Raw genomic sequence first — 22,600 nt, forward strand, 5'->3', positions numbered from 1 at the left:
AAGTGCTTACTTTTCATACCCAGGAAAGGAAAAGCCTGTTTTTTGGCCCAATTCCAAAGTTGTGAATAAGAAACCAAGATGAGAGTTAACTTCGGATGACCTCTGGAAGCCAGCAGCAACCGCAGCCTCATTCCGGTAACCCAGCTTCTGAAAGTCAGCACATCTCTGATAGTCACCAACTTCTAAAATTCAGCCAATGAGCGCTCAGGCCCCAGCAGACAGCCAATCAGTGACAGCCCAGGATCCTAGGCCAAACCACATGCTGCCAAGTATCCTCCAGGTAAAAGGAGAAATGACAAGGGAAACTTTAAGAAGCATAAGTATTCTGGACTAGAGGAAAATAAAAATGCTACCTGCAGCCCCTGCTGTCCTTCAGTGGGTGGATGGATGAACTGTGAACATTCATGCAATGGAATTTATTCAGGGGTAACACGCACAGGTATTCACAGCAGGTTTATTGGTAATAGCCCCAAACTGGAAGCAACCCCAATAGCCACTAACAGCGGAGTGGACAGAAAGCTGCAGTATCTCCATACAATGGAACAGCACCCAACAATACGAGTGAATAAACCATTGGTACATGTAACAGGATGGGTTCATCTGAAGACAATTATGATTAATGAAAAAAGCCAGGGCCCCCCTCCCCAGGGAGCATAAAAATCTAGAAAATGCTTGCTGCTGTTTGCATATTGTGGGGAAGGGGTTTGAAAGGACGGGGAGGAAAGGGCCCTAAAGGAGCCCCTTGTGCTTTGCTGGACACGTTCACTGTCGTGATTCCGGTCATGGCTCCTCAGGCGTGTACACGTGCCGAACATGTCACACTCCTCATATGTGCAATCTTTTCATGTCAATCACACGTCGATAGAAAACACATGTATTCACCCTCCTCTTGCCAGGTCACATCTGCCAGCTATTCTGGTGCCACCGTATCCCTCGCCCCATGACTTAAAGGGGGAGCCCTGAAGCGAGGAATGAAGTCCGTTCATTTCCACATCACACACGGGCATCCTGTGCCCTCTCCCAGGGCTGCTCTCGCCAGCGCTGGTGCAGTGATGGCCATGCCTTCAGCAGCCCCAGGAAGAGAGGAACCCGCGAACCTTTACTCCGACAGCGGCCGTGGCCACAGGAGATGCAGATGTCTGAGGGTCCCGAGAACTTCTGTACCCTCTCCTCCGACACGGGCATTTGTAGACGACCCCTTTGTAACAGACACAGAACCTCTCATTTCCAGTCAGCCCCGCGCAGTGGTCTAAGTATTGCTACACAAAGCATGACTCGCACCTTGCCCTGCAGGCCTTCCAGGCGCTGACCCCTGCCCACGGATCCTGGACACCAGGGACTGGCTCCCATAGATCCAGGGGACAGAAAGCCCCCACACGTGCCGGGGATGATGGGACGTCTCCTATGAAAAAGGGACCCGGTTCACAGTGTTTCCAGAAGCGCTGGCGGTTTCTCAGCACGAACTCTGGCCTCCAGAGAGCCCGGCGTCCAGGCCGCAGGATCAGGCACACCAGGGTCTCAGTCGTTCCCCGAAAGCCTCGGACAGTAATGCAGACCAGGCCCAACTGGACTGAGGCCTGTCCTCTGCCCTCCTGCTGTCCCTTCTCAGGCACATGAAGTGGGTGCCAACGAAGGTGTTCCTCCCTTCGTGTTGGCGGAACCCAGGCTCCTCTCAATCAATGTCCCTCCCGGAGCCGCCATGACGCCCCGCAGGGCTGCACCGCAGCGGACCGGAGCCCCGGGGCAGCAGTTCCACTGGTGGGGGACGGGAAGAGGACCAATGACTTCGAGTCCAGGCTGCTTGAAGGGAAGCCTGTGTGGGAATGCCCAGCAGACTCCCGCTCAGATCCTGTCCTCTCAGAACCCGTCAGGGGAAGTGAGGACCTTCCATGGCCCGGAGCACGCGGATCCCCGCCAGGGAATGAGCGCGTGTGCAGGGTCTGCCTTCCCTGAGCTACTGGAGTGATTGATACGCAGGGGGACCCACAGCTGGAGGCAGCGATGGCTTCTGCCAAAGGCACTGGCACTGACAAAACCGTCGAGAGCTCTAGGCAGCTCGGAAAGTGCAGCGTCGCCCGTGAAGACTCCCAGCTCACGGCACTCACCAGGCGGGCGCACGCCTGTACGAGGCTCCCCGGCCGGCCGTGCTCCCTCGGGGCCAGGTGCTCACAGAGCTCCCTCCCTCCGGTGTGAGGCTGAGGACGAACAGGGAGAGGCTCATACCCCGCGTTCACAGGCCCTTCTCGAGTGTGGGCCTCCTGGGGCTACAGCAGTCTCAGCGACGCAGCCAAAGGGCCCCCGAAACTGCCGCGGTCGTGAGGCCTCGCTCCAGCGTGAACCTTCTGGTGCCGAGCCAGATGGGAGCTCCTGCTGTAGGCCTTCCCACACTCGCCACACACGTAAGGCTTTTCTCCGGTGTGAACCCGCTGGTGCAGGATGAGGCTCGAGTTGCGGCTGAAGAACTTCCCGCACTCGCTGCACGCGTAAGGCCTCGCTCCCGTGTGCACCTTCTTGTGCTGGACCAGGTGGGAGCTGCTGATGTAGGCTTTGCCGCACTCGCCGCACACGTACGGCCTGGCGCCCGAGTGGACGCGCTGGTGCAGGATGAGGCTGGAGTTGTGGCTGAAGCACTTCCCGCACTCGCCGCACGCGTAAGGCTTCGCCCCGGTGTGGGTTCTCCGGTGCACGATCAGGTTGGAGCTGTGGCTGAAGAACTTCCCGCACTCGCCGCACTCGTAGGGCCGCTCCCCGGTGTGGGTCTTCTGGTGCTGGGCCAGGGTGTCCTTGCGGCTGAAGGCCTTCCCGCACTCGCCGCACGCGTACGGCCGGGCCCCGGTGTGGACGACCTGGTGCTGGACCAGGGTGTCTTTGCAGCCGAAAGCCTTCCCGCACCCGCTGCACACGTGGGCCCTGGCGCCCGAGTGGACTCTCCGGTGTTTGATGAGGCTGGAGTTGTGGCTGAAGAACTTGCCGCACTCGGCGCACTCGTAGGGCCGGGCCCCGGTGTGGATCCTCCAGTGCTCGGTCAGGTGGGAGCTCTGGCTGAAGAACTTCCCGCACTCGCTGCACGCGTACGGCCGCTCCCCGGAGTGGAACCTCTGGTGCTGGGCCAGGGTGTCCTTGCGGCTGAAGGCCTTCCCGCACTCGCCGCACGCGTACGGCCGCTCCCCGGTGTGGACGCGCTGGTGCTGGAGCAGGTGGGAGCTCCTGCTGTAGGCCTTGCCGCACTCGCTGCAGTCGAAGGACCGCTCGCCGGTGTGCACCCTCCGGTGCTGGGCCAGCGTGTCTTTGCGGCTGAAGGCCTTGCCGCAGTCGCCGCACGGGTAGTGCCTTTTCCCGGGGTGCAGTGTCCGGTGCACCTTCAGGTGGGACAGGTGCTCGAAGGCCTCCCCACACTCCTCACACACAGGCGCTGCTTCCCCGCTGGGAGCGTTCCCGGGGGGGATCAGAGCCGAATTCTCCTGGGACACACGTCCGCGGGGCGGGCATCCGGCGGGCCCCCCTTCCGTGCGAGTCACCCGCCTGTCCGGCGGCGGGGAGGTGCTCAGGAAGGCGTCCCCGTCGTCACGGCGGCTGAAGAGCGCCCGTGCCTCCTGGTGCCCCGGGTGGCGCCCGGGGCTGGCACCGTGTGGGGAAGAGTCCGAGAGCCCAGTCCCCTTGCGTGGGCTCAGCCCACAGTGAGCGGGCCGGTGCCGGGAGAGGCCGGAGCTGCCCAGCAGGCCCACCCCACCCTCCCTGCAGGGACAGGGCCACCCGAACGTGGGGGCGGCACAGCTCTTCCCCGAGGCCCCACCATGGTCCCCGCCGCGGGGGCGCTCTGCCCTGTGCTGCTCCTCCTGCTGGGCAGAGTCTGCACGGCCCGAGGGTCCTCTCCCGCCGGGGCCACGTGTGCACGGGTCCCGCGTGGGGTGCGACCCCTGGAGACCACCCAGGGGCACAGCGTCTTCCCGGAGCGGGTCCCACGCCTCCCACGGGAGGGCTGGCTGGGTACGTGGACCTGGCTCGGGCGGCCCATCCCGCGATGCATCTGCAGAGGCGCTCTGCTCGGAAGGGGCCGCCTCAGGGTCGGCGTCGCGCCAGCAACCTGCAAGCAGAGAGATGCTGGCCGAGTGCACGTGGCCGCGGCGGGAAGAGCAGCCTGGCCCATGCCGTGTCACACACCCAGGAACGAGCCCACGGCCCGCTGGCTGGAGCAGGGATCCGGGGAGCGCGAGGAAGGGCCTCGTCAGCCCTGGGCCTCTGGGGGTCACAGAATGGAGGACCCGATGCCGGGTAAAGACCACGATGGGGGACAGTCCAGGGGGGAGGCGAGGTCTCCCGCTCACTCCCCTACGAAAGGGCGTCAGCGGGCCTGGCTGCTGGGCCTGCTGAGCTCGTGCGAAGGCTGGGCCAGGCCCAGGGACCTGACTGCACGCAAGCCGCTGGCTCTAAGGACGATCTGAGGGTGCGTGCTCCCCTCATGGCACGCAGAAGTGGGCGCCACGGAGGGAGCGGAGAGGGACGAGGGAGACAGAGGCCAGAGAAGTGGGGAACGACCAAGGATGGAAGACGGAAGAGAGGTGACACGGCACAGCGCCAGGAGCGGAGAAGGAGGGGGAGGAATGAGCGTCGCTATGGGCTTGGGGAGGACACCGGTGCACACGAGCAGGCTGCAGGGACGCCTGGCGCCCAGCCCTAGCGGGACACGGTCTCCCAGCTCCTGCTCTGCAGGGCCCGGCCTCTCTGGGCCTCTCACGGCGGCTGCTGTCCGATCTGCCCGGCAGGCACTGGGGCTGCTGCCTGTCTCCATCGGGGCCTCTCCGTGGGTCTGACAGATGGAGAGGACGCAGGCAGCCCAGGGGTGCGGCTCAGGTGCCTGAGTGTTGTCCATGCACCACAAGGTCGCTGGTCCGATCCCTGGTCAGGGCACCTGCCTGGGTTGTGGCCCGATCCCCAGTGGGCGGCGTGCAGGAGGCAGCTGGTCGATGTCTCTCTCTCACGTCAGTGTTCCTCTCTCCCCCACTCCCTCTCTGAAATCAATAAAAACACATTAAAAAAGAAGAAGAAGAAGAAGATGGGCAGAGGAGTGGCCTCGTCACAGATGTTAACAAAGACTCTCCGATGTTTGGCAGAACAGCCCGGCGGCCTGGACAAGCAGTGGCCACGTCCACACCTGCAGGTCCTGGCCGAGGGCCCTGGGAACGTCAGCAGAGGACGAGGGCAAACCTGGGACATGGAGGCGCCGGGGGGCGGGACCGCCCCCTCCAGGCAGCGCCCCCTCCAGGCAGAATCCACAGAACCCACTGGGAAAACCCCGCGTCCCCGACCTGTTCCCTCCAGGCTCTGGGCAGCAGTGGGGGCTCCTCAGCGAGGGAGGGTCCTGCACACGGCCCAGCGCTGGCCCCGAGCCGAGGGGGAGGGAGAAGGTTCAAAGCTCTCGCTGGACAGAAAGCTGCCCCCGGGAGCAGGGCCCATGCAAACCAGGGACCCGAGTGGGTGTGGCAGGTGGAAGGCCGCCATGAAGGCACCCAGGGCTGCCTCCCTCTCGACACCCCTGCCCTCAGATAAGCGTCACTGTGGACGGGACTGACCGACCCGCCTCTAAGGAGCACAATGAAGCAACAACGATGGGCTGTCGCTTCCAGGTCACAGACGACCAGCGTCCGCCTGGCGCCCGCTCTGGCTCACTGGCTCAGAGAGCAGGCGGCCCCCGTGCTGTGAGGCACCGCAAAGGCCAGCAGCCGGCCCGAGGGAGGCCTTGGCCAACGGCCAGCGCGGAGCTACGCTCAGGCAACAAACGGAACCCGGCGAACGGACATGCGTGAGCTCGTGAGCAGATTCTTCCTGGCCGGGCCTGCAGAGAGCACGCGGCTCAGGCCCACAGCGCGGCTGACACCTCTCGGGCGGCCCGAGCTGGAAGCACCAGGGGAGCCGGGACCAGGCTCCCGATGCACCGACACTGAGACAGGGAACGGCCGCTGGGCTAAGCCACTAAACGTGGGGGGATCTGCCACGCAGAACAGGGCACGGGGCCGGGACTCACCCAGGGAGGACACGAGGGCGAAGTTCTCCAGCATCACGTCCCGGTACAGGCGCCTCTGAGCCTCGTCCAGGAGCCCCCACTCCTCCCGGGAGAAGTACACGAACACGTCCTCGAAGGTCACACAGCCCTGGGGGACGGGGACAGCTCAGCCCACAGGCAGCAAGGCCTCCCTCCCAGATCTCACTGCTCCCACGGGCCCCCCGGGCCCCCGTCCTCCCCAGCCCTCAGCTCCCAGGAGACACCAGGCCTCGGCAGCTGGCGCCCGCTGTCCCCTCACAGCCTTTGATCGCCGAGTCCAGCCCAGAGCGGGAGCAGCGGGTGAGCCGGCAGGTGCCATGTACACCGTGGGTCTGGCAGGAAGGGCCCGACACTCCCCTGCCGGCTGGTTCTGGTGTCGCCCAGACCGAAGACTCCCAGACACAGCCTAGGGCTGTGAGGTCGCCCTCACCCCATATATAGATCACTCATCGGACCTCCCACTAACACCGACAACCTTCTGGTCTACACCACGTGCACCCCGAAACCCCTCCCCCAACGCTGCACCGTGACCAGGGAGGGCTCCCCACCAGGAGCCGGGGCAGGAGCCGCAGCCGGGGCCCCCGGGGTGAGGTCCCGGTTGGTTACTAACAGCCTCGCCACCGGGACCCGAGGTGCTGCCCCTGAGCTTAAACCATGGCTCCACCCCATCCCGCCTTCGGGACGTCTCTGACCAGGACTAAGCCCCGTGCCCAGTGTGACGCTCAGCTAAGGGGCCCCTGGGACTTCAGCACGAAAGCCCGACTCCCCCTGCGGCCACTGACAGTGACTCCTGCCCCCGACGTCTCTCTCTCTCTCAGTTGAAGGCACCTCCATCGTCCTACCTGCTAAAGCAAAAATAAATAAAAAAACCGCTGAGTCATCCACGGCTCTCCCCTTCCTCTCACTCACCCTTCACAGCAGAAAACCCAGTCCCCCCACGTAAGAAACAGACGCAAAATCCACCAACTTCTGCCCTGTCCCAGCCACCAGCCCACCCGGAGACACTGGGGCAGGTCCCTCCCCGGGTCCTCGCTCTGCTCTCAGCCAGCCCGCAGCCACAGGGGGCCCGGGCCTGTGAAGCTGGGCGTCCGGTCACCTTTCACACCTTCCAGGGGTCGCCACCCTCAGAAACAGCCCAGCCCTGGGCCTGCCCCTCCTGCCTGCCTCCCAGCCCTGTTCCCTGGGGGCCATCACGCAGACCTGGGGTTCTCTGAGGGCTCCCAGCGCGATCTTCCCTCCGAGCATTTGCTGCTCCTGAGCCTGATACTCCCCCCCCCCCCCCGCCTCCCCCTGCACCGCCCCCCCCCTCCAGTCCTCATCCTGTCGGCTGCCAAGACTAGGAAGCTCTCTGCATAACCCCAGGCCTAGACTCAGAACCCTGGGCTAGAGATGAGCCCCTTGTAGGGGGCCCCCAAAGTCAAGCGCAGAGAGAGGAGCAAGCGGAGAGTCTCATCAGAAAATCGGGGGGGGGGGGGGAGGGCCCTGCTTTACAAACACACACACAGCCCTGGCCGGTGTGGCTCAGTGGATAGAGCGCCAGCCTGAGGATTTCAAGGTCCCAGGTTCGATTCTGGTCAAGGGCATGGACCTCAGTAGCAGGTCGGGGCTCCTGTGGGAGGCAACCAATGGATGTGTCTCTCTCACATTGATGTTTCTCTCTCTCTCTCTCTCTCTCTCTCTCTCTTCCCTCCCTTACACTCTCTTTAAAAATCAATGGGGGAGCCCTGACCGGTTTGGCTCAGTAGATAAGAGTGTCAGCCTGCGGACTGAGGGTCCCGGGTTCGATTCCGGTCAAGGGCATGTGCCTGGGTTGCGGGCACCTCCCCAGTAGGGACCGTGCAGGAGGCAGCTGATCGATGTTTCTCTCATCACTGATTCTCTCTCTCTCTCATCCTCTCTGAAATCAATGAAAATATATTTAAATAAATCAATGGGGGGGGGGGGATATCCTTGGGTGAGGATGAAAAAACAACCAAAAAACAAAAAACAAAACCACATACAAAGCCCAGAGGCTTCTCTGACCCCCACCCACACCCCTGGACACCGCAGTGGACGCCCGAGGCCTCCCCGCCCCGCCCCCTGCGCCCCCCTCTTTCCACTCCGCAGCCAGGGGGCACCGACTGACACCCAAGCCGGGTCCCCTCCCTCCTCGGTCCCAAAGCTTCCACGGCGCCCACCGCCGCCAGCAGCGGCCCGGCTCCTCGGCTGCCTCCCCGGCCTGAGCCCCGGCCGCCGGCTCCGTCCTCACCCGACGCGGCGGAGGCCCGAGGCTCCCGCCACCTCCGCGCGGCAGAGCCGGGTGCCCGCGGGGCCGGTGCGCTGCTCACGCCCGGACACGGGGACGCGGAGCCCCGGCTCAGGTCGCGAGAGGGCCGCCAGCCACGGTCCCGACACACAGGAGGAGGGAGCAAGGAGGGGTACCGAAGGCCCGGAAACACACCGGCCCCGAACCCAGTCCCAGGAGGAGGGAGCGAAGAGGGGGACCGAAGGCCCGGAAACACACCGGCCCCGAGCCAAGGGGGAGGGAGTGAGGAGGGGGACCGAAGGCCCGGAAACACACCGGCCCCGAGCCGAGTCCCAGGAGGAGGGAGCGGCCGCCCGCCACTCACCCCAGCCGGGTCCGTCCTCGCCGGGGCCGCCATCGGATCCCGCGCGCCCGTCCCTCTCGCTCCAGGGAGAAGGCGCACCGGGCTCAGGGGGCCGCCGCCAGGGACCGACCCGCACGGGACGCCCAGGCCTCAGACGGAGCGCGGCCCCCGCGGACACCTCGGCGCAGCGCCGCCCGCCCCGCGGCGGGGACCATGGCTCGTCCCCGGGCGCGGGGGGCCGTCCTTTCCCCGTAACCGTCCTTCTCGGCTCCTGTCCGAGGACGCGCGGCCAGCTGACCGCGCCCCGATTCCCAGCCTCAGCGGCCCGAGTGGACTGACAGACCCGGCGCGGGATAAATACGTCATGGCGCCGGCGCCGGAAGTCCCGCCCCTGCCTGACCGGCGTCAGGAAACGCCATCTGCTGCGCGGCCATGACGCAACGCCTAGGCTCCGGACACAGGCTTCTGGGTAATGTAGTTCGTTGCGCTGCATCCAAGCGAGCGTGGGGCAGCTTTGAGATGCTGGTGAGGGCGGCGCGAAGGCGCCCAGAACTTTAGTGGCGGGAGAGTGTCTTAAAGGGGACGCGCCCACATTTCCGTGGTGGACGGGGACCCATTCTGTAATCCTGGAAGAGGTGCTTCACTTCTTCCACTGGAGATGTATGTATGTATGTACGTATGCATTTAGGGGGAGGGCACTGAGATTTATGTTGAGCAAGGGCCCGGCCAGTGTTGCTCAGTGGTTGAGCCTCAACCTATGAACCTGGAGGTCACGGCTCAGGGCACATGTCCCAGTTGCGCCTGGATCCCCAGGAGGGAGGAGCCATGCAGGAGGCAGCCAGTCGATGAAGTTCCTCTCATCGGTGTTTGTATCCCTCTCCCTAAAAATCAGTTAAAACAAACCAACTAACCTCCCCCCGACACACACTATCACCTCACACCTTTAAGAATGGATGCCATCAGGAAGATAGATCAGCCTTGGCAGGTGTGCTCAGTGGGTGGAGCGTCAGCCTGCAGACTGAGGGTCCCGGGTTCATTCTGGTCAAGGGCATATGCCTGGGCTGTGGGCTCATCCCCAGTGAGGGGCATGCAGGAGGCTGCTGATCCATGATTTTCTCATCATTGATGTTTCTCTCTCTCTCCCCCTTCCTCTCTGAAATCAATAAAAATATATTTTTAAAAAATTAGCCCTGACTGGTTTGGCTCAGTGGATAGAGCGTCGGCCTGCGGACTCAAGGGTCCCGGGTTCGATTCTGGTCAAGGGCATGTACTTTGGTTGCGGGCACATCCCCAGTGGGGAGTGTGCAAGAGGCAGCTGATCAGTGTTTCTCTCTCATCGATGTTTCTAGCTCTCTATCCCTCTCCCTTCCTCTCTGTAAAAAATCAATAAAAATATATATTTAAAAAAATAAAAATAAAAATAAATCTACCTTATGATTCAGCAATTCCACTTCTGGGTATGCAGCCAAAGGAAATGAAAAACAGGCTACTGAAGACACATATAAACCCGCGTTTATTACAGCATGTGCACAACAGCCAGGAAGTGCGGGCAGCCTAGTGCCAGCGATGGATGGATGGACGAAAGAAGGTGCGATACACACACACACACAGAGGAATACTGCTCAACCTCGAGACAGGAGGAAATGCTGTCCTCTGTGAAACACGGGTGGACCTTGAGGACATTATGCTGAGATCAGTGAGACAGAGAAGGACAAACCCTGCATGATGTCCCTTATAGGTGGAATCTGAAACAAACCAACAAAACAAAAAGGACTAAAAAAACAAGGAGTGGGCTGGTGGTTTAACGAAGGCTGGTGGGTGGGGACAGGAGAGTGTGAAGGGCACATACTTGCAACTAGTAGGTCAATGGTTCCTGGAGGCCGAGTACACAGGACGGAGTTACACACAATGACGTGATCATAAGTATCAAACGTGACATGTGCTCCCACCACATAGGACACCAGAGGTGACAGCTATCGCCAGGCGGCAACCACTGTGCAATATAAAGCTATCAGATAAATAGACTGTGCATCTGAGACTTACACAACATCATGTCAATTATGTCTCAAAAACAACGTCATAAATACATTAACCTGAGCCCTTGGATGGTCTTAAGCTGTACAGTAAAGCATGCCCATCCACAGGTAAGTCCTTCTCTCCTTCAATACAGCGTGCATTCGGGAACATTTTTAGTATTCTCCTGCAGGCTCCATAGATGATCTCCTGCAGGCTCCATAGATGATCTCCCTCAAGCCCATAGATGATCTCCTGCAGGCTCATAGATGATCTCCTGCAGGCTCCATGGATGATCTCCTGCAGGCTCCATGGATGATCTCCTGCAGGCTCCATAGATGATCTCCTGCAGGCTCCATGGATGATCTCCTGCAGGCTCATAGATGATCTCCTGCAGGTTCCATAGATGATCTCCTGCAGGTTCCATAGATGATCTCCTGCAGGCTCCATGGATGATCTCCTGCAGGCTCATAGATGATCTCCTGCAGGTTCCATAGATGATCTCCTGCAGGTTCCATAGATGATCTCCTGCAGGTTCATAGATGATCTCCTGCAGGCTCCATGGATGATCTCCTGCAGGCTCCATGGATGATCTCCTGCAGGTTCATAGATGATCTCCTGCAGGCTCCATGGATGATCTCCTGCAGGCTCCATGGATGATCTCCTGCAGGCTCCATAGATGATCTCCTGCAGGCTCATAGATGATCTCCTGCAGGCTCATAGATGATCTCCTGCAGGCTCCATGGATGATCTCCTGCAGGCTCATAGATGATCTCCTGCAGGCTCCATAGATGATCTTCTGCAGGCTCATAGATGATCTCCCTCAGGCTCCATAGATGATCTCCTGCAGGCTCCATGGATGATCTCCTGCAGGCTCCATGGATGATCTCCTGCAGGCTCATAGATGATCTCCCTCAGGCTCATAGATAATGATCTGCAGGCTCATAGATGATCTCCCTCAGGCTCCACAGATGATCTCCTGCAGGCTCCATGGATGATCTCCTGCAGGCTCATAGATGATCTCCCTCAGGCTCATAGATGATGATCTGCAGGCTCATAGATGATCTCCCTCAGGCTCCATAGATGATCTCCTGCAGGCTCCATGGATGATCTCCTTCAGGCTTCATAAATGAAGTCGTCACATGTATCAGACTGACGCTCCTCACGGGCCGAGACAGTGTTTTGCAACAAAGGAAGATTTCGGCGAACACCCGCAGCCGCTCTGGGGGGGGAGGGCAGAGCTGTGCACTGAGTCAGTGAAGGGACGAGGCCATTTCACCCCAAGCCCTGCTGTCAGAGGTAGAGAGCATCATGAAGAGCTGCCGTGGGCTTATCAGGGAACCAGAGAGAAGCCACAGGTGCTCTCCTCTCTGTCACATCCACTCTCCTTCCTCCCCCTTCACGTCTGTTTTTTGTTCTTAAACGTTCTTGCGATTGCTTCTCAGCGCTCACTGAGGGTGGAGCGGCAGCTGAAGGATTTTGTCAACAGCCCTGGCCCTTCACCAGTTTTAAGATGCAGCCGCCTCCTCCACTCCCCGCCAGCGACCTGGGGAGGAGAAACGCTGGTGACGTGTGTGACTGACTGGCGGCAAGCGGCCCCCACTACAAACGTGCCCGAGACAGCCGGGACCGACCACGGGGCCGCGGGCAGAACACGGGAGAGGAATCAGGATGAGGCAGGGCTGGGGCCTCGGAGGTCACAGAACAAAGGAGATGCCACAGGGAAGAGGGTGTAAGGATGGAAGCAGCCCGGCCGGTGTGGCTCAGTTTTTGAGTATCGACCTATGAACCAGGAGGTCAGGGTTCGATTCCCGGTCAGGGCACGCAGGGGTTGTGGGCTCCATACCCAGTATAGGGCGTGCGGGAGGCAGCCGATCCATGATTCCCTCTCATCATTGATGTTTCTATCTGTCCCTCTCTCTACCTCTGAAAGCAATTAAAAAACTATATATATATGGATGGAAACGGTGCGAGGAGGAGAGACACGGTCTCCCATCAGGGCCGCGGCTCCCAGGACGGCTGAGTGCTGTGCCCAGGGCTCTGTCCAGAGCCACAGAGGTCTGGCTGCAGCTGAACACTCCATCTTCAAGGGAAGGCAGGGACAGGTACCGCTGACCCCTGAAAGGGAAGCCGGTGCTGAGGAGCTCATCACCGGGTGCCAAGCGAAGAGCAGACGAGACCCGGGCCGGGGGGTGGGGGCTACGGTGCCCGTGGTCGGGGTCGGACCGGGCAAAGCCGAACCCAGGCCAGGAGCCCGCGGTGGCTCAGCTGCTGCAGCATCGTCCCGCGCGCCCGAAGGCTCCGGGTTTGAGTCTCAGTCAGGGCACACACCTAGGTTGCAGGTTCAATCCCCAGTCGGGGCGGGTACGAGAGGCACCTGAGTGATGCATCTCTGTCACATCAATGTTTCTCTCTCTAAAAACATATCCTCAGGGCCCTGACCGGTGTGGCTCAGTGGCTAGCGCATTTGGCCTGCGGACTGAAGGGTCCCAGGTTCGATTCCGGTCAAGGGCATGTACCTGGGTTGCGGGCACATCCCCAGTAGGAGATGTGCAGGAGGCAGCTGATCGATGTTTCTCTCTCATGGATGTTTCTAACTCTCTATCCCTCTCCCTTCCTCTCTGTAGAAAATCAATAAAATATATATTAAAATAAATAAATAAAATAAAAACGTATCCTCAGGGGAGGATGAAAACAAAACAAATCAAGACAAACAGGGGCCGAGGAGTAGGACGCGGTCAGCCACCGATGCTGACGGACACGCAGCAGGGAGCGGGTGTCACGAGAGCCAGCCCGGACGCGCCCCGAGCCACACTCCCCACGGCTTCTCACCGGGCCAGGCCTCCCCCTGGTCTCCTCTGCGGGGCCTGGAGCTGCGCCCACCTTCTCAGGAACCCGGGCGCTGCGCCTACTCCGCGTGGGTGACCGCAGGGGACCTGGAGACGGCGAGTCCTGAGGGGAAAGAAGGGCTGGTGAGTGGCCGGCGGGGACCGGGGCGGCCCCCCCCACAGGGAAGAAAAGCCCGTATTAGGAAACATCCCGTAAGAAGGTTCTGCAGGAACATCTGTCCCACAAGGAACGATCCCGCCAGGGCCTACAGTCCCGGGACAGTCCGACCCAGGAAATGCCAGCCGGGGGCCTGGGGGCAGAACCTAGGAGCAGAGGGGCCGGGGATTTACAGTCACACCACCTGGGACCTGCTGGGCCGACGGCGAGGCTCAGGCCACCCCACCCTTCATCTCACCGCTTCGGGCAGGAGACAGCTGTGGGGCAGCCTCAGGACTCACACCACCTACTCCAGAGAGCAGGAGCAGTGCCTTGACAGACCCCTGAGACAGCAAGCTGCCCCTTGGGGGGGATGCGGGGGGGGGGGGGGGGGGGGGAACGAAACCTGGCCCCGGGAACTGGGATTCACGCCACCCGCTGGCGTCCACGCCCTTGTTAAGCTCCTCCGACTGCCTGTGGCTGAACCTAAAAACTTTCCTAATCAAGAGAATGTGGCAGGAAGTGATGGGACATCACTCCTGGAAACAGGTTACAAAGATGCCGGAATCAATCAATCATTCCCTCTCATCACTGATGTTTCTATCTTTCTCTCTCCCTCTCGCTTCCTCTAGGAAATCAAGGAAAATATATTATATAAAAAAAAAGAGAAACTGCCGAAACCGGTTTGGCTCAGTGGATAGAACGTCGGCCTGCGGACTAAAAGGTCCCAGGTTCGATTCCGGCCAAGGGCATGTACCTGGGTTGCAGGCACATCCCCAGTAGGGGGTGTGCAGGAGGCAGCTGATCGATGTTTCTAACTCTCTATCTCTCTCCCTTCCTCTCTGTAAAAAATCAATAAAATATATTAAAAAAAAAAAAAAAAGACAGAGAAACTGAGGAAGGGCTCCGACCAGCAGCCTCTTCATTCGGCTCCAGCGTAAGCCTTGCGGTGAGACGGCAGCCCCGGACAGCGTGACCCAAGGTCATAAAGACCTCGCGCTCCCGGTGCCCACGTAGGATAGGCCTGATGCTTGACCCACAGAACCTGTGAGATAATAAATGGGTTTTCAACCCACTAAGCTGGGGGTGGGGGGGATTTCCCACGTAGCAACCGGTCACGGAGCTGGGACTCACCCAGGGAGGACACCAGGGCGAAGTTCTCCAGCATCACGTCCCGGTACAGGCGCCTCTGAGCCTCGTCCAGGAGCCCCCACTCCTCCCGGGAGAAGTACACGAACACATCCTCGAAGGTCACACAGCCCTGGGGGACGGGGACAGCTCAGCCCACAGGCAGCAAGGTCTCCCTCCCAGCTCTCACTGCTCCCACGGGCCCCCCCGGGCCCCCGTCCTCCCCAGCCCTCAGCTCCCAGGAGACACCAGGCCTCGGCACGGCTGGCGCCCGCTGTCCCCCCATAGCCTCTGATCTCCGAGTCCAGCCCAGAGCGGGAGCAGCGGGTGAGCCGACAGACACTGTTAGGGGCAGAAACAGACTATTGGGGAGCAGCTATCATTCTAAGAAACAGGAATTGCCCTGACCGGTGTGGCTCAGTGGATAGAGCATCGGCCTTCGGACTGAAGGGTCCCAGGTTTGATTCCGGTCAAGGGCATGTACCTTGGTTGCGGTCACATCCCCAGTGGGGAATGTGCTGGAGGCAGCTGGTCGATGTTTCTCACTCTATCCCTCTCCCTTCCTCTCTGTAAAAAATCAGTAAATATAAAAAAAAATAAAAATAAAAAAGAAATAGGAATCATGGTCTGTTGACCGTGACTGTTTGGCTCTGATGAAAGAAAACACATTCTGACGTGGCTGGGAGCTGCACGTGGGGTCTGAGAGCTCCCCTGGAAATGCAGCCCATCCTCCTCATTATCAGGAAAAGATTAATAATCCAGTAGCAGCCCTGACCGGTTTGGCTCAGTGGATAGAGCGTCGGCCTGCAGACTCAAGGGTCCCAGGTTTGATTCCGATCATGATCAAGGGCATGTATGTTGGCTGCGGGCACATCCCCAGTAGGGGGTGTGCAGGAGGCAGCTGATCCATGTTTCTAACTCTCTATCCCTCTCCCTTCCTCTCTGTAAAAAATCAATAAAATATATTAAAAAAAAAAAAATCCAGTTGCAGAAACCAGCACCACCAGCCCTTTGCACACCCGCAGGTGTGTGCAAATCTCCAGCCCCCATGACCTGTGAACTGCCCACCTGGCACACCCTTCCGCCTACTTCCCCACGTGACCTCCGTCCTCCTACCCAATATAAGCAGCTGGCTCATGGAGGGGGCAGAGCAGACATTCATGGATGACCCGCTGCCCCTCCCATGCTGTGGGCCGTACAGTAGGTCCTCGGGTTACGTCGGAGATCCGTTCCCATGGGGCGATGTAACGCGATTTTCACCGTTAAGTCGGAACCCACCTACGTCACTCACATGGAGCACATACACAGCAGTCATGAAGTGAAACAGTAAAAAAAAAAATTTAAAAGAAAGATAACAGCCTCAGCCGGTTTGGCTCAGTAGATAGAGCGTTGGCCTGTGGACTGAAAGGTCCCGGGTTCGATTCGATTCAGGTCAAGGGCACATGCCCGGGGTTGCTGGCTCAATCCCCAGTGTGGGGCGTGCAGGAGGCAGCCGATCCTTGATTCTCTCTCATCATTGATGTTTCTATCTCCCTCTTCCTTCCTCTCTGAAATCAATAAAAAATACATTAAAAAAAAGATAACAATTCCTGACCTTTACTTGTGGTAAATAATAAAAAACATAAAACACATATGTACATAGGTCGAGATGACAGAACTTTTTAAAAAATATATATATTTTATTGGTTCTTTTACAGAGAGGAAAGGAGAGGGATAGAGAGTTAGAAACATCGATGAGAGAGAAACATCGATCAGCTGCCTCCTGCACACCCCCCACTGGGGATGTGTCCGCAACCAAGGTACATGCCCTTGACCGGAATCGAACCTGGGACCCCTGAGTCTCCAGGCTGACGCTCTATCCGCTGAGCCAGACTGGTTAGGAATATATATATATGTGTGTGTATATATATTATATATATATGTGTGTGTATTATATATGTATATATTATATGTGTGTATATGTATATATTACATACATACATATATAATACATACATATAGAATACATACACACATACATATATGTATATATATATACACACACACACACACACACACACACACACACACATATAAATAAAATAATGGGAGACGGCGACCTAACCACCAAACGACCTACGTGGAGTCCCAGGTAACCCAGGGCTGTCCCTGTTGGAACAGACGCTCATCTAGGATCCGACCCCGTCTCCGCCGAACGGGCTCCCGTAGTGACAGGCAGCCGGACCCTTGGACTGTCCGGGTTCAAGTCCATGTAATCTGGGGGTCTGCCAGGAAGGGCTCCCCCCGCCCCCCGCCAGCCAGTGCCCTGGGTGTCCGGGTGTCGCCCAGACCCAGGCCTCCCTCCATCCGTTCCCTCGCTCCCCGCTCCTCCTCCCGCCCGCCTCCCTGCCAGGCTCCGTGCTGCCGCCAGGGGGACCCCGAGGAACGAGATGTGCGTTAAACCAGCCCGGTCCTCTGCGCCCCAAACTTTCCCCCGGGAAGCGCAGCTCCCAAGCGGCCCCACCAGCCCCACCTCCAAGCCTTCGCGGTGCCTGTCCCGGGGCCCGGCCGGCCCTGCCCGACCCCATTCCCTGCGCAGAACCCGGCCCCCGGCCCGGGAGTGACCCCTTCCAGGGCCGCCGCCACCCGCGGGGGCAGGAGCGGGGACCGTGCCGGGGGGACGGGGCGAGGCCCCGGGGGGCCCCACACGCACCTGCGCGGAATTCATCGGCGCTGCCGCCCCAGCCGCGGGGCCGAGCGGGAGGCGAGGGGCCCTGGGAGGCAGGTGGCCTCTCTCCCGGGGTCGGAATAAAACGGTCTGACACGCGGCCCGGGCCCAGGGGTGGCGGCGCCGTCGCCCGGGCGCGGGGGCTGCGGCCACGTCACCGTCTCCCCGTCTCAGCCCCGGAGTCGTGCCCACGCGGGGCGCCGGGGGGCACGTGGTCACGGCCCAACCAGCGACGGCCCGCGGAAGGACTCCGGAAGTGGACAGGAAGTCCCGCCCCCCGGCGCAGGAAACGCCCCTCTCCTGCGCCGCCAATGGCCCCGCCGCTGGGCAATGCGGTCTGTGGCGCCTCCGAGCGCATGCGCCGCTTCTTCTCCATGGCAACCCGCCGCCGGGTAGCTGACACAGACCGGAAATACAGAGGCCCATTTCCAAACACAGGGGCGGGGTTTCGCTTTCTCTTGAAAACACCCCAATTCCTGCCTCGGGGCGGGCGTGGCTCCGTGGTGGAGCCTCCAGGGAGCCGGGAGGTCACGGTTAGAGGTGGGTTCCCGGTCAGGGCTCGGGCTCGGTCCCCAGTGTGGGGTGCGCGGGAGGCAGCCAATTAGTGATTCTCTCTCATCAGTGATGTTTCTCTCTCTCCATCTCCCGTCCCCTCTGAAATCAATTAAAAACTGTATTTTAAAGAAACACCCAAATTTCCGTGAGCCCGCAGGCAAGGCCTGCCGGCGGATCAAGCTGTCCGCCGGACCCTGGAACCTGTGGGAAAAGCCTGCTCTGCGGTCCCACGCGGACCTTGTGAATCATTGACGTTGGGGACATGGCGGCACTTTGCTTATTTAAGGAAATACTGGTGCTCGCGCCGGTTTGAGAACCGAGGCGGCCACCCAGACTACAAGGGGGAATACTACACTGGCCAATACTTAGGCCCTCAGGGGGGAATTCATGTAAAAATTGGCTATTACGTATTGCTCAACAAGTAAGAACATTCGTGCCTCCTTGTGGGTGGTTTCGCTTTCCTTTTTACACACAGTCACCCACCGTCTGAAAATATTAAATGGAAAAGTCTATAAACAATTCATCAGTTAAGTTGCAGGATGAAGTCTCACGCTGCACCTGCTCCAGCTCACCCAGGACATGAATCATCTTTTTGTTCAGCATATCCACGCTACATTTAGGAAATCTGTATAGGGAAAAACATAAAGGGGCTCAGTACTATGCTTGATTTCAGGCATAAAATGGGGGTCCCGGAAGTATCCCATGTGGATAAGGGGGGGGGGGGATAACTGTATTCATTTTACTGACATCACACTGCTTTCCTGTACACTGCTGTGGGAGGTGAAATCCAGGATAATTCTTTGCAGAATCCTTGGCATTATTTATCAAAACAAATGACTTCCTGACTTGTTAAGTAGCCTCCCACATAAAAATTTAACCATGTGGCCCTAACCGGTGTGGCTCAGTGGATAGAGCGTCGGCCTGTGGACTGAAGGGTCCGGGTTTGATTCCGGTCAAGGGCATGTACCTTGGTTGTGGGCACATCCCCAGGTGACACGTGAACTCATTTTTTTTTGGTTGATTTTTCTTTGTTAAATGGCATTTAAATATATAAAATAAATATCAAAAATATATAAGTCTTTGACTATGGTTGCCAATATAAAAAAATTTCTATATGTGACACGGCACCAGAGTTAAGTTAGGGTTTTTCAAAATGCTGACGCGCCGAGCTCAAAAGGTTCGCCATCACTGGTGTAAGGGTATTATAGGATTAATTGGCTGTTTCTTTAAGTCTATCCGTTCCTCATAATGCCTCTTTCAAACGTGAGGCATGTTCCTGGTAATACCATGGTGCATCTGTTACAGAAATGCTTCACTACGTGGAGATGCTCAAATATGGTTGTTTTTTTTGTAACAGAGCTCAGGCTCGGGGACGAGGGGGTGGACCGTGCAGGAACATGTTAACAGAACAGGCCTCCACTGCTCAAGTGCTACACGTTCCACGGAAAGACTGGCCCTTGACCAGCCCCGGGAACAGCACCCGAGTCCCCTGGTTGCCTGGAGCCTGACCCTGGATTGTTTAGTGGCTCCAGGTCTGAGATCTTGAAAAGAGGTAGGTGAGGGGTGTGGGCTCTCGACTGGTTGGTTTGCCTTTAAAAGGCACACTCATGCCCGGGTGGTGTGGCTCAGTGGATTGAGCATCGGCCCCTGCACCAAGAGGTCACTGGTTTGATTCCTGGTCAGGGCACATGCCCAAGTTGTGGGCTCGATCCCCGGTAGGGGGCGTGCAGGAGGCCGCCAGCGGATGCTTCTCTCTCATCAGTGTTTATATATATCTCCCTCTCCCTTCTCTCTCGGGGAGTCTCTGCTCCCACTAGGAATCATCTAGCCCTGGGAAGAGCAGTCTCCCTGGTATGAGCAAGGTGCCAGGTGCCAAAGCATCAGAAAAGACATGCTGCCCTAGCCGGTGTGGCTCAGTGGATAGACTGTCGGCCGGTGAACTGAAGGGCCCCAGGTTCGATTCTGGTCAAGGGCACATGCCTGGGTTGTGGGCTCGATCCCCAGGGAGGGGCTTGTAGGAGGCAGCCGATCCATGATTCTCTTTCATCATGAATGTTTCTATATCTCTCTCTTCCTTCCCCTCTGAAATCAATAAAAAAATAAAGACATGCTTAATACATGGATCTCCAAATGACAGAGTGGACAAAAATTCCCTTAACGTTACCCAGCAGGTAGGAACAAGGGCCAGGAAGTACAACCAGGTGGTCTGCCTAGAGGGTCCAGGCTCTCGTCACTGCTCATTTACAATTTAGCTAAGACCATTCGATTGTGAGATGCCTGTGAGCAAACATTGTAAATCTTTACCCCATAAAACACCAGGATGACATCACAAAGCACTCCAGAGGCACCCCAGCTTCCCACAAGGGAGATGGGAGGAGTGTGAACACAAAGGGGAGCACACCCAGAGACCAGGTGCCCCGAGATCCCCGGCCCCGTGTCTTCATAGAGAACCTCCCAGCCCCCACTCCCTCCCAGCGAAACGCACAGATCGCTGCAAACGTGCCTACGCCTGCAATGACACACGCTTCAGTCTCACGTTATGCACATTTAATAATACAGGAATTGTCATGACCCCATATTCTGTAATTTTCTCTTTCTTAAAGCAAAGGCTACACGTTCCAATAGTGGGAACAAATAGGAAATGAGAAATGGTTAACATCCGTGCAATGAAAACATACAGCTTTAACCTGGCCATCACATCTTTGTAGAAATAATGGCCGCCAGAGGGGGTATTTGCAAGTCGAATCCCTTGGAGACAGATTTGTGTAGGTATATTCAGAGAGACAAGGCCCTTTGTCACCACGTTCTCCATACTTTGTCCTCACTCAATTCAATCTGGACAGGTAAGCATTTCCACGGTGACTTAACTGATTGTTTTTGTTACAGTTGTTTACACGTAGATGAGCCTTCGCCTCAAAGCTGTGACTTATTTTTTATTGTCGCAAACTGTTGTTTAATATTCGTTAGGTGTTCGAACTTCCCGTTCTAGCCGCTGGGAAGAGTTAACGTCGCAGGCTTTCGACTGGTATCCTCTGAGCTTCGGGGTTTGCCCCGGGTCGGGCGGAGTTTGGACCGTGAGGTTTCCCACCACTGCCAGGAAGGACAAAGGGCTCGGTGTGCCTGCTGTTTGTGTCAACCATGTGGCGGACGCTGGTGACCGGCTGCTGTCTTCTGGACGTCTAGAGTCTTGGCTGTGTTCTAGACAAAGAGACCCTAATAAAATCCCTGGGCGCTGAGTTCCTAACGAGCTCACCTAGGAGACACTCCCCACATCCGGTCATAACTCATGGATGAAGCTTCACTGAAGCCCTCAGAACTCCTAACGCGTGTCCCTGGTTTCCTCGGGGCTGCTGGCCTTGAACCTTTTCCCTGGGCCGAGTTTGCTTTGGATTCTTTTGCTGCAATAAGTCACAGCTGTTGCATATGCTCATACGCTGAGTCCTCGGGGTCTCCGGAGTGAATCATCACCCCCGGGGTAGCCATGGTGCCTTGTCAAGTCTTATCGATCTGGCCACAAAAGCCTGTGTAGCTTCTCTTCGAAGCCAACATGCCATATACCGACTACATAGGCTGCTTTATCCAACCACTCTGTGAGGAACCCAGACGCTACAATAAAAACGTGCTCGTGCGGCCATTCCCTAACACACACACGTATTGGCGTTCACTAAGGAAATGAAAAGGTAAAATGAACAACATGAGACAGTGGCTGGTTGTGGGATGGTGGGAAAAGTGGCTGAGGTCTGGCGTGGGTAAGACAGAGATAACGGGATTCACTGATGGCTTCAGACACCTCAAACACAATCTTTCACCAAACACATGCCGTAGCCCTTCCCTTCCTTCCCCCCACCTCAAACCCGGACACTGTCTGTATTTTCTAAGAGATAGAGCAGATTATGTAGCCTTTAAAGAGTGAGTTTGGTTTCTCCCTCTCAACCCAAGAGAACGGCCGAGATGTACTGACAGATGAGAAAAGGCGGGTACAGCTAAGTGAGCGTTACTTGACCCATTTCAGGAAAAATGAACAGTGACCAGAAGACCCTGAGAGGAAACCCAGGAGAGTGAGAAGGGCGAGGACTCTGCAGCCGCCCTCACTGGTCCCCACCCCGACTCTCAGGCTTCTTCATCAATTGCGCATCTGGGGGAAAATTCCTTAACCTTCCAGTTCCTTAGGTTTTCTCATCTGTAAGACGGGGGTAACATTACCTGCCGCATAGACCTGTTGCAAAGGGTAAGTGGTGATGTGTGTAAAACATTCCAAATAGTGGCGGACACATACTAATAACACGTGTTTGCTCGCTCTTACGATTATTATGGGGCATCCATCGCCATGGCTACATGACACATGCATAAGCACACAGTGTGTTTGCATTGGGAGGAGAAGGCGGGGATGACCGATAGGTAACAGACATGAGAAACACGGAACCTGGAGGTAGGGGTTGGAAGTGTAGATCATTGTGAGTAAAATGCCTTGAGGGACTCAGCGCGCCGTGGAACGCATCCCACGCGAGAAAGCAACGACCGTGGATGGGTCCTAGGAAGCACAACGGTTCAACAGATGGAAGACACGGGTCCTCTGAAGAAGGG

At 57.9% G+C, this 22,600-nt stretch overlaps 1 protein-coding gene across 4 annotated transcripts; it reads right to left on the reverse strand.

Annotated features, from left to right (window-relative positions):
• Nucleotides 1-427: 427 nt before the first annotated feature.
• Nucleotides 428-17,642, reverse strand: ZNF304 (zinc finger protein 304). 4 transcript variants are annotated; one of them, XM_070401509.1, is made up of 3 exons: nucleotides 17,447-17,642; nucleotides 6,023-6,149; nucleotides 428-4,084 (listed from the first exon to the last, which is right to left on the reverse strand). In XM_070401509.1, exons 1-3 carry the CDS (start codon nucleotides 17,459-17,461, stop codon nucleotides 2,265-2,267), a joined length of 1,962 nt encoding a protein of 653 aa, XP_070257610.1. In that variant the 5' UTR covers nucleotides 17,462-17,642; the 3' UTR covers nucleotides 428-2,264. The 4 variants fall into 4 exon arrangements, with proteins under 4 accessions (XP_070257610.1, XP_070257611.1, XP_070257612.1 ...); XM_070401510.1 differs by lacking the exon at nucleotides 6,023-6,149 and adding an exon at nucleotides 14,761-14,887; XM_070401511.1 differs by lacking the exons at nucleotides 6,023-6,149; nucleotides 17,447-17,642 and adding exons at nucleotides 14,761-14,887; nucleotides 15,871-16,337.
• Between the last annotated feature and the right edge of the window lie 4,958 nt (nucleotides 17,643-22,600).

This window comes from Myotis yumanensis, unplaced genomic scaffold (assembly GCF_028538775.1).
Source record: "Myotis yumanensis isolate MYYU_CA2020_CCGP unplaced genomic scaffold, mMyoYum1.0.hap1 SCAF_23, whole genome shotgun sequence".
Lineage (NCBI taxonomy): Eukaryota > Metazoa > Chordata > Mammalia > Chiroptera > Vespertilionidae > Myotis > Myotis yumanensis.

Excerpts from the sequence above, each read along its gene's own strand:
- ZNF304 (XM_070401508.1), bottom strand. The coding sequence starts at position 8,682 with ATGGCGGCCCCGGCGAGGACGGACCCGGCTGGG. Across the intron at positions 6,150-8,649 it reads CGAGGACGGACCCGGCTGGG|GGCTGTGTGACCTTCGAGGA; the intron begins GTGAGTGGCGGG and ends CCCGTCCCCCAG. Across the intron at positions 4,085-6,022 it reads CGCCCTCGTGTCCTCCCTGG|GTTGCTGGCGCGACGCCGAC; the intron begins GTGAGTCCCGGC and ends CTCTGCTTGCAG.